Source organism: Octopus bimaculoides, chromosome 6 (assembly GCF_001194135.2).
Source record: "Octopus bimaculoides isolate UCB-OBI-ISO-001 chromosome 6, ASM119413v2, whole genome shotgun sequence".
NCBI lineage: Eukaryota > Metazoa > Mollusca > Cephalopoda > Octopoda > Octopodidae > Octopus > Octopus bimaculoides.
The window spans coordinates 40633347-40648071 of record NC_068986.1 but is presented as its reverse complement, the minus strand read 5'-3'; the positions used below and the strand labels follow the sequence as shown (position 1 = coordinate 40648071).

The 14725-nt window shown below is 37.2% G+C and overlaps 1 protein-coding gene across 1 annotated transcript in view; it reads right to left on the bottom strand.

Moving 5' to 3' along the window:
- LOC106882548 (low-density lipoprotein receptor-related protein 4) overlaps positions 1 to 14725 on the bottom strand; it is a 461294-nt gene that overhangs the window by 15670 nt on the left and 430899 nt on the right. Inside the window, exons 22-30 of the mRNA XM_052968692.1 lie at positions 14119 to 14256; positions 12901 to 13159; positions 11178 to 11340; positions 8990 to 9212; positions 7338 to 7469; positions 5025 to 5202; positions 3761 to 3873; positions 2804 to 2909; positions 633 to 727 (exon numbers count right to left, since the gene is read on the bottom strand). Of these exons, the coding sequence (XP_052824652.1) occupies positions 633 to 727; positions 2804 to 2909; positions 3761 to 3873; positions 5025 to 5202; positions 7338 to 7469; positions 8990 to 9212; positions 11178 to 11340; positions 12901 to 13159; positions 14119 to 14256 (1407 nt within the window). The remainder of the gene's footprint in view (positions 1 to 632; positions 728 to 2803; positions 2910 to 3760; positions 3874 to 5024; positions 5203 to 7337; positions 7470 to 8989; positions 9213 to 11177; positions 11341 to 12900; positions 13160 to 14118; positions 14257 to 14725) is intronic.

Here is a 14725-nt window from a genome sequence, read left to right as displayed (position 1 = left end):
AAAGAGAGAGAGAGAGAGGGAGGGGAAAGAGAGAGAGAGAGAGAGGGAGGGGGAAAGAGAGAGAGAGAGAGAGGAAGACAAACAGACAGAAAGAGAGGACAGTCAGATGGACAGAGAGACAGAGAGAGGGAGAAAGAGAAACAAAAAGGACATCCAGCTGTAGAAACCATGTCACAACAGACAGCTGGAGTCTGGACAGTTCCCTGCATGGCAACTTGGGCAAGTGTATTCTGCCACAATCTCAGACCAGTCAAAGCCTTATGACTGGATTTGGTAGATGGAAACGAAAAGATGCCTGTCATATGTGTATATGTGTGTGTATTAGTGTCTACTTCTCTTGATATCATGTGATAGTTGTAAATGAGCATCACTGTCTTACAAGTGGTGTCTATTTCCAATATTCCATGAAAACATGTCCGTCCAGTAGTTAATATTACCTTACTTGGAAACAGGTGAGGGCTGGTGACAGGAGGGACATCTGACCACAGAAAGTCTGCCTCAATGAATTCCATCCATCCCATATGATTGTAGAAAAGTGGATGTTAAAAAGATGAAATACAGGTGATGACAATGCATATTTGTGTGTGTGTATGTGTGTGTGACATAAAGAAAGGAAATATTCTGTTACCCACCAAGGTTTGCTGTTACAATAGCTTTGCGGCTGGTTCCATCTAAGAAGGCACGTTCTATTTTGGGAACTTTTCCCCAGTCAGTCCAGAACATCAACCTGAAATTTATGGTTTATAAAAATAAAAATTCTATTTTGAGATCAGGAATAAATGAAGTAATGATTATTAATAATGAATATCATGTTTTAAAAATTGATTTTTGGAGGGGGAAATGATTTTGTCATTATTTTCTTTCTAATTTCAAATTGCCTCCAGCATCTGACATGCTGTGCATAATAATTATATAATGCCTGGAAATGGAAAACTTTTAATATAAAATTATACTTAAATTGTGACAACTTTATCCTCCAAGATAAATTGTTTATATACATGTATTAAATTTCAGATGAATAGGAATCGTTCCAGGAGATATGAATTCAAGAAAAAAAATATCTACACAATTTATTTGAAGTTGAAGAGCTAAGTTAAATGTAATCTTTATCTTAGGAAATTTTTCTTCACATATTTCATTACCATTCTTCACTGTTATTATTTTGTGAAACAAAGAGGTAATACATTTCAATGTACAGAACCAACAAGGAAACGTCAATATGATCAGTCAGTATGCTAGAAATAGTAACCAAAAGTCAGTCAAATCATATCATACAGTCTTAAAGAAAATGGGTGAGGACACTTTGAATAAGTAACCCAAGGTATAGCATGCTTAGAAATATAAAAATAAAAGCTGGTCACACCTGAAATATCTTTGATCCAACATTTGCTTAATCAGAGCCAATTTATTATTATTATCATCAATATCTCACCACTTTTCAATTTAAAAATAGACTGAGAGACATCTTAATAGGACTTGACTGACTCAAACTTAAATATTTAGCCTCACGACAGATCCTATTTGTTATATATATAAATGTAAATGGTTCTAAGACATTTTTGTTGTGAATATTGTAAGTTGATTGGAGCTACTTAATAATATAAACAACAACCACAATAGGATAATGAAGGAGGAGTCTTTATGTAGTCACTTGACTTTCAAGAAAAAGTAGCCTAATCTACCTCAAATCACTCTCTACCATCATAAAAACGGAAAGAACACATTAGATTTTGTGATCTTAGACACATAATGTCTGAAATGAAAATGAGTTAGCCATGGGTAGAATGCTTTTGACTTGGGGCTAAATACCAATAACTACAAAATGTCCTATTAAATGTTGCAGAAGAAAAGATTTAAGGGAACTTTTAAAATTCTAAGAGCAATAACAGAAAGAAGGGAGAAGGGGGGAGAGAGATAGGGGGCAGACAGAGATAGTGAGAGAGAATGGGAAGAGGTGGGGGAGACAAAGATTTAACTTTTCATTGAACCACAAGAGTTAGGTAAGGTTTATATGTAAATACAGCTTGGAGTTTTGAAGAAAGCTGATTCAATCAAACAACAACAAAAAGAATATGTGTGTGAAAGAGGGAACAGACACTAAGCACTAGAGTTTCTGTCTGCCTGACCTGCAAGACATAATAGACAATTAGCTCTCAAATCATAGCCTACTATCTTTGGCAAAAATTAAGAAGGATGATAGGTGCAGGTGTGGCTGTGGGGTAAGAAGTATGCTTCCCAGCCACACGATTCTGGGTTCAGCTCCAGTCCCACTGCATGGTACCTTGGGCAAGTTATTTTCTGCTATAGCCCTGAGCTGAACAAAATCTTGTTAGTGGATTTGGTAGATGGAAAAGTAAAATAAACCCATGTTTTATATATATATATATATATATATATATATATAATCATCATTTAACATCTGTTTTCCATGCTGGCATGGGTTGGACCATATGCATGTATGTGTACTGTCACCTTGCATTGACGTTGAATGTCACTGTCGTGTAAGCAATATCCTTCATTTCCAATCTGGAAAAGCATGTCTGATCATCGGGAAATATTATCTTTCTTAGAAATAAGTAAGGGTATCTGGCCATAAAAATTCGGTCTGACACACACTAGCATGGAAAAGTGGGCATTAAGATGATGGTGATACATTCAGCATAGTCATACTAGATATGCAAAAAAATGGGATGGTCTTGGCTGGAACGTCTTTGATTACATGTCTGCTTGATCAGGCTGATTTGGGGTTAGACGACAACAACAGCAACAACACTAATAGAAAGTTAAATTTGGTAATTCTTACCCTTTCTTTGGGAACACAGCAATTGCTCGTGGTTCATCCAGGTCTTTGGAAATTAGCACACGTCTACTTGACCCATCAATGCGGGCAACTTCAAGCACATCTCGACCTGAAAGAGAGAATGCAAAGAATCATAAAAATTGTATAGGAAAGAGAAGGATTAGATCTTGAATGGTTTTTGGCTTTTCATCATCGGTCATTGTTTGATGTCCATTTTCCATGCTGGGATGGGTTGGACAGTTTGACTGAAGACTAGCGAGCCAGCTGGCTGTACCAGGCCCCAATCTGATCTGGCAGAGTTTCTACAGCTGGATTCCCTTCTTAACGCCAACCACTCTGAGAGTGTAGTGGGTGCTTTTACGTGCCACCGACACAAGGGCCAGTCAAGCGGTACTGGCAACAGCTATGCTCAAAAGGTGTTTTTTTATGTGCCACCTGCATAGGAGCCAGTCCAGCGGCACTGGCAACAACCTCGTTCCATAAGGAATTTATTACCAACTTGATATAGCATCAATATGTTACAATCTGCATAGCATACTCACTAATGCCAACTGCACCTAGTGCACACTGTAAAGTGGTTGGCGTCAGGAGATGCATCCTACTGTATAAACTATACGAAATCAACCACTGGAGCGTGATACAATCCTGAGACCCTAAGTCTCCTGTTGAACCATTTAGCCCATGCCAGCATGGAACAGGGACATTAAATGACATTAAATTTACATTCTTTGCACACTGCCAAAGGATATAAACATTGGTAAGTAAATCAAGCCAGTCCTTTGTGAAGGAAATCTAGTGAGACATTTCTTCTGCACTGAATTATACACAGTCCTTTGTTACATCAGCCATTGTAATTAGTGAACCAGGGACTGGCCCATTGGAAACCTGTAATCAATGACATTAGTGTTCACCAATTGTGATGTAAAGTAAAATATAATAGCTCTGATAGCCAAAACTTACCAGTGTCTGTCCAATAGACATTCCTTGCAACCCAGTCAACAGCTAAACCATCGGTTGTTGATAAACCTTTATGTACAATTTCCTCCATATTACTTCCATTCAGACTAGCTCGCCTAATAAACGAAAGGGAAGAACATATCTGAGCTTAGTTCTGCAAATACATTTGTAACTATGGCAAATCTAATCTCAACATTAGCAAAGCCCATTTGTAAGTTTATCTCAACAGATTTTCTATGGAGTTCAAAGCCAGCACCAAAAGTTATGACATCTTGTATATGAATACATCTATGTAAACGGTGCAATCAAAGATAGAAAAAATTGGTAATGGGTGTACATGCATATTTCAAGAGTTATTGCTCTTTCATCAGTATCAGATCCAACCCATCAACTATCCACGAATGCATTCCTTAAATACCCACTAAACTTACCAGTTGATGGGTTGGATGTTGTGCTCTTGAAATCTACATACACACTTATTACCTATTTTTTCTATCTTTGATGGTATTGTTTATATAGACATATTCATATATGAAACATTGTAACTTTCAAAGCTGGATCTGAACCCTATAGAAAATCTGTAGAGATAAACTTAAAAATGAACCATGATATTTCCATAGTGTAATATATAATAAGCAAACAAATGAATGAGAGGGAAGAGGTAAGGCCTTGGGCATCAATGGTTTTGGTTGGCCTTTTTCATTGTTGGTCAACAGCATTGCAAAAAAACTTAACCACCTCTGCTGTTCCTGGGCTGTTTCCCAAAGCAAGTGCCTAGCTCCAAGTACAATTACCACTTCTTCACACATGGATATGACACGAAGGGAGGACAAGTCAATATAATCACAGCTTTCACAGAACCACAGTTGATGCCAGATATTGGTCAAGTATAACTGTATATATATGCCTTAGTCAATTCCTTTGGATTTTTTTTAGGGGTTTACTCTCTTAGCCTTTCTCAAATGCTCAATAAATTATCCCACAGGGCAGCATGAGCTTAGAGGACATGGTTTGTGCAGCGCCAGTTCAATTCCTCCTTGTACTGGTCTAGTGCAACAAGTGCCATGACCTCAGTATTTATCAGGAAGCAGAATTTATTTGTAATAACCTTCTCTTAGATGAGCAGCTAAATAGCTGAAGGGCCTCATCTACCCTGAATCCATTGGACTCAGGGGCACATAAGTGTCTCTGAGTAACCTTCTTCAAGAGATTAATACATATTGGTAACAAAAAAAAAAAAGACAAGAATAGCTGAAGCTTCACTCACCTGATTACATCAAGAGTAACATCAGTGTAATAAATTTTACTATCTTGGATATCGAAATCTAAAGCAATTGCATTGTGTACATCAGGCAAGGGAATGTATACATCTGTATAATCATTTGAGTCAAGAGAGATTCTCCTGATGCTACCACGACTGGCGAATAATAAATACACACTTGGCACTGAAACAGAAGAGAAAATACTATAGTAAATGCACTTTATTAGAATCAGTTATCATTATAATTATCATGATTAATATTATCCATAATCAGTTGTCATAACTATGACTGTTCATGGCTTTAGCATAACTTGATAAGCTGTCTCTATATTGGCTGGGTTTTCAACTGAGTTTGTTATTTATTATGATCAATTCTTTTCCACTTCTCATCCCTTTTTGCAGTATCTTTGTATTTCCGTCTAGATCATCCCTGATTTCTTTTCCCCTTGCATAGTTGAGAGTAAAGGATTTGTCTGGGGAGGCTGTTGTTGTCCATCCTGTGTACATGACCCAACCAACATAAATTTCTAGAATCAGTAAACATAAGCAATTAACCCTCATCATCATCATCATTGTCGTTTAATGTCCGCTTTCCATGCTAGCATGGGTTGGACGATTTGATTGAGGACTGGTGAAACCAGATGGCTACACCAGGCTCCAATCTGATTTGGCAGAGTTTCTACAGCTGGATGCCCTTCCTAACGCCAACCACTCAGAGAGTGTAGTGGGTGCTTTTACGTGCCACCGGCACGAAGGCCAGTCAGGTGGTACTGGCAACGGCCACGCTCAAAATGGTGTATTTTATGTGCCACCCGCACAAGAGCCAGTCCAGGGGCACTGGCAACAATCTCGCTCGAAAGTCCTTATGCATGTCGCGGGCACAAGTGCCATCACAATTTCGCTTTCGCTTGCCCCAATAAGTCTTCGCAAGCTAACATTTAAACTGACCTTATCTGTATAAAATATTTTTATGTTTTATGTTCAAACTGACCAGATCCAACCTCTCACTCTTACTCTACAATGTCATTCTAAATATAAAAAATCCCATCATCGAAGTTGCAAAGATATAAGATACTGTATGATTCATTCTAAACAGTGTGAATGAATAAGCATTATGTTTGAAAGAGTAATCTAAATGCTAAAATGTTGAGGAGCAAATAGAAGAAGAGTATAGAAGACTGTTTGCTTTCATTAGTTGATATCTCTAGTGTTGATAACATGATAAAGTACATTCAGTCCATGCTGAAGTGATAGGAAGGGTATCCAACCATGCCAGAAATAACATAACATACGCAACAGAACTGGCTGGTGTCTTTCTCTTTTTCTTCTGTTAATGTGTGACAGAGGACAAAGAATTGCAAAGAGTGATATGAAATGTTCTAAGAGCAATCCACCCATGTCAGCATAGGGGTTAAAATGGATGTAAACTGATGTGATGGCTTTATTAAAATTGGTAATCAGTAGCAAATAAAATGTAACAGAATCAATAAACATTAGCATATAAGTTCAAAATTTATCGTTCACTGCTCAGTTTTACTTGGCTTCAAGAATCAAGAATCAAATAATGATTTTAAATTTTTGTCACAAGGGCAGCTTGGGAAATGGGATTAAGTCGATTACATTGATCCCAGTGTTTCACTGGTACTTAATTTATCGACCCTAAAAGGATGAAAGGCAAAGTCAACCTCAGTGGAATTTGAACTCAGAATGTAACGACAGGCGAAATACCGCCGAGCATTCTGTCCAGCATGCTAACGATTCTGCCAGCTCACCACCTTATCAGGAATTATAATGAAAAAAAAAAAAAAAAATCAAACATAGGTATGGCTGTATGGTTACAAAGCTTGGTTTGCAACTACGATTTCAGGTTCAGTCCCACTGCACAGCACCTTGGGTAAGGGCCTTCTACTAACTGGGCTGACCAATGTCTAATCAGTGAATTTGATAATGGAAACTGTAGAAACCTGTTGTGTACATATGCGTGTGTGTGTGTGTGTGTGTGTGTGTGTGTGTGTGTGTGTGTGTATCTCTTCATGTTTACATTTGTTCCTCCCACCGGTGTTATTTTGTTTACATTCCTATAATCTAGTGGTTTGGCGAAAGAAAATCAATAAAAGAAGTACTAGTGATTTGTTCAACTAAATCCTGCAGTCCAATGACTAAAACAAGTAAGAGATAAAACAAAATTCTTGTTCAGAATCATTTACTGTTAAGCCGCACATTAAAGGTGGGAATTTCCTATAGATTATAGTGAGAGAGAAAAGAATGAAAAAGAAATGTAGGAATGATTTTGAAATAGAAACTTGAATGTCTGCTCACTGGATTGACACGCTTTTTTATCCTGAGTGAGTAGCAATCCCGTTGGACAGGCACAGCTGAAACCCTTTGGATTTGGAAGACAAAGATGGCTGCAGCCACCGTTACTTTTACCACAACGGTTGATTGGGTATTCTGGAAAAGGAGTAAATAAGAGTTAATATAGACAAAATCAATGCATAGTCATGTTGATAATTGGGCAAACAATTTGTTTTAATTAAACAAAAATAAAACTGTAAATCAGAACCACACAACATATGACTCCCAGTTTAAAAGAACACTTGAATAACTCATTAATTTAGAATATTTATTTGCAAGAAAAAAAAAGTGCATATGGTATAAACTGAAAATCTTTTGGCAGGAAGTTCTTACTAAAATAAGTTTGAATTTTGTTTTTCACACAGTAACCAGAGACCACCTTTGAATTGTATAAAATTCTATGACAAGCACTAATCAAAGAAGACACCAGAGGTTAATTGTCATCTAGTAAAGTAAATGTGTGTGAAGGTGTGGCCAAGTGTTTAGTGTAATCTCAGTTACATATATACCATGGAAACTGATGTATGTGGTGGTATCAAAAAGTTCCTGGACTATTTCTGTAGCACACCAACAGATGGCAGCACATGGTTGTGTGCAGAGTGAGAGCTAGCAGTGATCTTTATGAGGCAATGTGCTGAGTGACATCACTGTATTTATTTTACAAGTTGTGAAATTTTTGTTCTTGTGATCATGTGTATGCTGTAGTCTGTGAGTTTGTCATGGACAGGAACAAAGAGCCAATGTGAAATTTTGCATTCATCTTGGGAAGTCTGCTACAGAGACATTGAGCAAGCTTTGGCAAGCTTATGACAACAAGGCAATGGATCGTAGATAATGTTTTGAGTGATATAAGTGCTTCAAAAGTGGAAGAACGTCCCTGGAAGACCTGCCACAAGTGTCACATCTGGAAATGTGGTATTGTGCACTGAGAATCTGTCCCTCAAGGCCAGACTGTCAATTGAGAGTCCTACTGCGACGTTTTGAAGTGTTTTAAGGAGGAAATTTGGTGAAAGTGACTGGACCTGTGAAGCATGAAGAATTGGATTCTTCATGAAGACAATGCACCCTGCCGTTGAGTTCTCCTCACTCATGAGGTTTACGCCCCAAACAACATGGTATTGCTTCTGCACCTGCCCTATTTGCCAGATTTAGCATCTGCGGACTTCATCTCTTCATTAAGATGAAAGTGCAGCTCAAAGGTCGCTGACTTAACATCGTTGTCGGGATCCAGAGCGAATTGCAGAAGGTCCTCGACTTGCTTATGGAAAATCACTTCCAAACCGGATTCCAAAAGTGGCAGGAATGCTGGGACAGGTGTATTGTTGCACAAGGTGATTATTTCAAAGGAGATGATATCAAAACTTAAGTAAATAAGTTATTTTTTACTAAACGTAACTAGTCCAGGAACTTTTTGATGCCACCTCATAAGCTCCAGCCATATGAGTTCTGGGATTCATGACAGAAGCGAAGGAGAAAGAAAATAGCACCCCACCCACAAAAAAAAAAAACAGGGAAAAAGAAAACACGAGCAAAAGTAAATGATATAATGATAGTGAAGACATATTTCAACTTCACTTCACAAAAAAAATCCAGGTGAGAGATGTTACTATAGTTACCAGTTCTGTCCATGTGAACAGCTCGTAGATCCATCAGTCCAGGAATGTTGCTTCGAACAACCATAGCCCCTTCACCAGTCATCTTGTCAGCTCGGTGGATTGATCTTGTTCGCCAATCTGTCCAGTAGATGAAAGGACCTGCCACTGTCAGTCCATAAGGGTGAAGAAGCTTAGAGACAAGTTTTTGCCGTGATTTCCCATTGAGATCTGAACATTCTATAACCTAGAAAAACAATATCAAATAGAAATAACATCACATACACAAAACTGATGTAGGCATTGATGATAAAATATACATATGTGCGTGTATGTGTGTGTGTGTGCATACACACTTGTGTGTGTATATATATATATATATATATATATATATATATATATATAAATCAGAGATGCAGGTTAAGAAATTTACTTCTCACCTACTTGGTTTCAGGTTCAATCCCACTGTGTGGTCCCATGGACAAATGTCTTTTACTATGGCTCCATGCCAACCAAAGCTTTGTGAGTAGATTTGGTAGATGGAAACTGAAAGAAGCCCATTGATTATGTATATCTGCATATGTATGTATATGCGTCTGAGTGTATATATTTGCATCTGCTTGTCTTGATATTGGGGGAATAATTGTAAATGATTGGTACTGTCATAGAGTCATGTCATTTATTTCCAATATTGTGTGAGCCCATGTCAGGTCATGAAAAAATATTACCTTCCTTTGAAACAGGTGAGAATTAGCAAATGGAAAGGACAGCTGATCATAGAAATAGCTGCCTCAATAAACCCCATTGGACACATGCAAGCATGGAAAAGTGGACATTAAAACAATGATGATGATAATAACTCACTGTATGTTACATGAGACTTGTTGAAGCAGTATTCTATGGTATGATGTGCTTCCTATCACCAACCCTTACTTGATTCCCTTGATCTTTCACATGACAAGCCTCGGAGTGGCCAGACATATTTTTATAGCAGACATAAACAATGACATCACCTATGTGGTGACATTGAACGCATCAAGGTAGAAAGAACTCTTTACACTTATGAGATACAAAAGAACCCTTCCAGTGTTGGTGTCATGGTAAAATGCACCCAATATGATCTTTGTATCACCAACTACTTTACTAAAAGTAGTTGGTGATACAAAGACATCCAAATGTAGAAACCAAACCAGAAATGAAATGTATGAGCAAAACATGAACTTTTCACCTGATTAAGACAAGAGAAATATTGAATATGAACTAATATAGACCATAATGACCCAATGAATCCATGCCAGCATGGAAATCAAATGTATATGATATGATCACACACACACACACAAATACATATATAAATATACTCTGCAAAAGCAGACACAGTAGCCTGGGGTAGTCTTCTATCAGGCCAGCTCCTGTCAACTATCCTACCGATGCATGCATGGAAGACAGACGTTAAACAATGATGATGATGATGTCATTATTACCATGTATCCAGCTGTTAAAATAAGTTCATTATCTGTTGCAAGAAGTGACTAAATGGCTTGCTATCAAGAAAGGCATCCAATCATAAAACACTACCTCAAAAATACTGTCCAATCAGTGCCAGCTTGGACAGAAGTGGTAGCTATAGTAACATGTAAAATCGATGAAGATACATTTACATACAGAAGACTTGTTCCTCTCACCAGACAATTATTTCTGGTCAGATTTTAAATGTTCCATTCACTTGTTATCAAGTCATCACTGAGTAATTTATTCAGATGTGACAGTGTGGTTAAGAAGCTTGCTTCTCAACAATGTGGTTTTGGGTTCAGTCCTACAGTGCAGTATTTTGGGAAAGTGTCTTCTACTACAGCCCCAGGCCAACTAAAGCCTTATGAGCGGATTTGGTTGACAAAAATGGAAAGACGTGCTTATATGAATGTGTGTGTGTATTTATGTATGTGTAATCTTGTCTAGACATCACATGACAGTAGTAAACTAAGCATCATCATCATACAAGCAAAGTTGTTGGTTTCCAAATTTCCAAGACATGTCTGGTCCTGGGAAAATATTACCTTGCTAAGAAACAAATGAGGATTGCCATCAGGAAGGGCATACAACCATAGAAAATTTATCTCAACAAGTTCCATCAGACCCGTATAAGCATGGAAGAGTGGATATTAAGTGATGATGAGTATAGATCAATGTGTGATACCAAATGATAACTTACTTCTGTAGTGGCATCATTCCAAATCAGTCTTCGAGTTTCTTTATCAATAGTCAGCCCATTAGGCCACTTGAGAGCTTTTGAAATAATTGTGAGCCGGTTATTACCATCCATATCTGCTCGCTCTATTCTGGGTCGGTCTCCCCAATCTGTCCAGTAGATGTAGCTGCAGAGATACAATGAAGAATTATTAATTAATGTAGGGGAGGGTCTACATATTTGCTAGAAAGGGAATCTACTTCTTTGTACATCATATCAAAAGGAATAAACAAAAATTAATTTACAAAACAAACATGCCAGTATATGATAAGCAAATAAATAATAATTCCTTATTGACTGAGAGAAAAACAGAATATATTATAGTTTCTTTCTAAGTGACACATGTTCTATATTTGTTGTTGTGTATCACCAGACCAGCTCTGACTGAGCAGAGCTTTGACCAAAGGTGTTCCAACTGTAACCATCTTATGTTCTGTTATGTCTAAATGGATCTTCTGTTGGTTTCAAAGATGTATTCCAGTTGTTTGATTACTTGAACTACAAGTTCATTGTAAGCATGGTTGAGGGTTTCATTGGTGAGGGCAGGAGGGTGGAAGTGGCAAGCAGCTTTACAGAGCCATGAACTCTGCCATCATGGGAGTAGTAGGTAGCATGGATAATGGTCATTGATAGGGCTGAGGACAGTTTGAACATCCTGTTTCTTTGGCATATGTATAGTGAAGTCTGTGACACTTTCTGAGAATATGTTGCTTTATCTGTTGCGAAAGATTCTATTAGAAGAGGATCAGAAAAACTGTAAACCAAATTCCCATTTTTTCACTATTTTCATTTCACACTTATGTTTTTTCAGCATGACTTGTCAACCACCACTAAAATTAATGAACTTTGTACATTCAAACAAATTGATATACGCTTTTAATTTTATTGACTGCTATGAACATTCAAACTTACACCTTCTGTTTTGAACATGTTAATTTATCAACATTGAAACATTTTAATTCGTCAACATTGAAACATTTTAATTCGTCAACATTGAAACTTTTAAAGATGTTTTTTCTAATTTTAAACTTTTACCATTGATAAACAAAAAATATTGTTGAAACTAGTTTGGTATATATGTAAATAAATGTATTTTAAACATTTACGAGTTTTTTAAATTTAGGTGCATTTTCAACAACACATTTTCCTATATTTTTTTCCTGTGTGGAAACACCACCCCCTCTTTTGTTATATATATGTATATATAATCATCATCAGTTTACATATATTTTCCATGCTGGCATGAGTAAAATGGCTTGACAGGACCTGGTGAGCTGCAGGACTGTGTTAAGTGTCAATGTCAACTTTGGAATGATTTTTGCAGCTGGATATCCTTCCTAATGCCAACCATTTTGCAGAGTGCACTAAGTACATTTTACATTCCACTGTCACAAGTGACGCTGCCAAATAACTTGCACTTGCTAGACAGAAAAAAAGCCTCCTTGACTAAATGGGGGTGGATAGCATTGAAAGGAGGAGGTGGCTTTATACCAGAGGCTTAAAACAAAGAAAGAAACAAACAAACACACACCCATACATCTTTAAAAAAAACATTAATATAACGGTATGTGTAGTGCTAATGGTTACAAGAATTACCATGATGGAATTGGTGAATGCTAAACTCAATTTCAGTTCCTAACACTCACCAAACAAAATGCAACTCAAGAATAATTCAAGTGCTACTTACCCCTGTTCATAGTGGATAACAATTGCTCTTGGAGAATCTAGATCCTGCCAAAAAAGCACTTTTCGCATTGTGCCATCAAGATTTGCAACTTCAATCCGGTTGTTTCCATTTTCTGTCCAGTAAATCTTCTTGCCAATGTAATCAACTGCAAGTCCATCAGTCGTGTCAAGTCCATGAGAAATAACATCTTCAACTTGGGATCCATCTAAATTTGATCTTTGTATTTTATCTACAACTGTGTCAGACCAATAAATTTTACCTGCAACAAACATTTAGTAAGCTAGTTTTTAACATTTGGATTGATTAAAGGCTAGGAATCTATAGGAACAACAGAGGGCAAGACTAAATAACTTCAAAATAAAATATTGGCCTTAAACAGATATTAGATTTCCAGCACTAAGTTGTTAACTTCATGATCTCCTGCAGGTATTTGATAATATCTTTGGGCAGAACATTTTATTACATGTGCTTTGGTCTATTCTGGAAAGGTTATAGGGTAACAGGAATGGCAAAATGTCAGATAAAATATCTTGCAGCATATAGTTTTGTACCTTTAGTCCTGAGTTCAACTTTGCCTTCCATCAATCAAAGGCTGATAAAGCACAAATCATGTAGTCAGGTTGACTAAACTAAATAAACCCCTTTCCTACAAATCAAGGGTCTTGTACTGAAGGAAGCAAACAATATTTTATTGTAATACTGTGCTATCATCGTTTTAACTTCCACTTTTCCATGCTTGCATGACTCAGTTGGAATTTGTTGAAGCAGATTTTCTAGAGGTGGATGCCTTTCTTGTCACCAACCCATACCTGTTTCCAACTAAGGTAACGTTTCCCCATGGCTAAACATGTTTTCATGGAAGACTGGAAACAAAGGACACCATTTCTATGATGGTGAAGCTTGTTTACAACTATCTTGAGACAAGATGAGGAAACAGTAATTTACTCATACACACGCACATATATATCTGTGATGGGCGTCTTTCAGGTTCTACTACCAAATCAACTCACAAGACTTTGACCAGCCCAGGACTGTAGTAGAAGGCATTCACCCAAGGTGTCACACAGTAGGACTGAACCCAAAACCATGTGATTGGGAAACAAACTTCTAAATCACAATGCCACTCCTACATCTATTGTATTATCCTTCCAAACAAAATTTGCTGGGAACAATCTCATCCTCAATTAGGAAATCTGTTATCATATGAAAGGACTTTACCTCGTATTGGATCTATGTCAAGGGCAACTGCATTCTTTAATTGGCCCAAAGGAACAACAACATCAGCAAAATATTTCACATCCAAAGAAATCTTCCGAATATCATTTCGTCGGGCAAACACCAAAAAATTTTTCATTTCTGTAAAAAACAATATATGTGAAAATATATATAAGAATATAATAAACAATATAAGAATGCAAAAGAAATAAGACTTGCAAATATATATAACATACAGAAAATTGCACTACTGGGCACAGCACACATCCTACGCAAAACACTTTCAATACCATAAACCATAAGAGCATCGCAGCAAACCACAGCACATACCCAAGGCATACAGAGCTGCGCTCGGTAGTGAAGTGAAAGCACGTTATAAAAATAAAACTACTGAATAATAATAATAATAATAATAATAATAAATGCCCTGATGCAGTACCAGGCAGTGGCTCTCATGGCTTCTGATCTTAATTGATTGGAAGTGTTATCATGTACATTGTATTGTCTTGGTATAAAAGATGGGTTACAGCAAATATTCTGCTCAATAGCACAGATTTGCTTGTCAGTTGTTTGACCTTAACCAGTTTAGCATGTCCCTTGGTGGCTGACA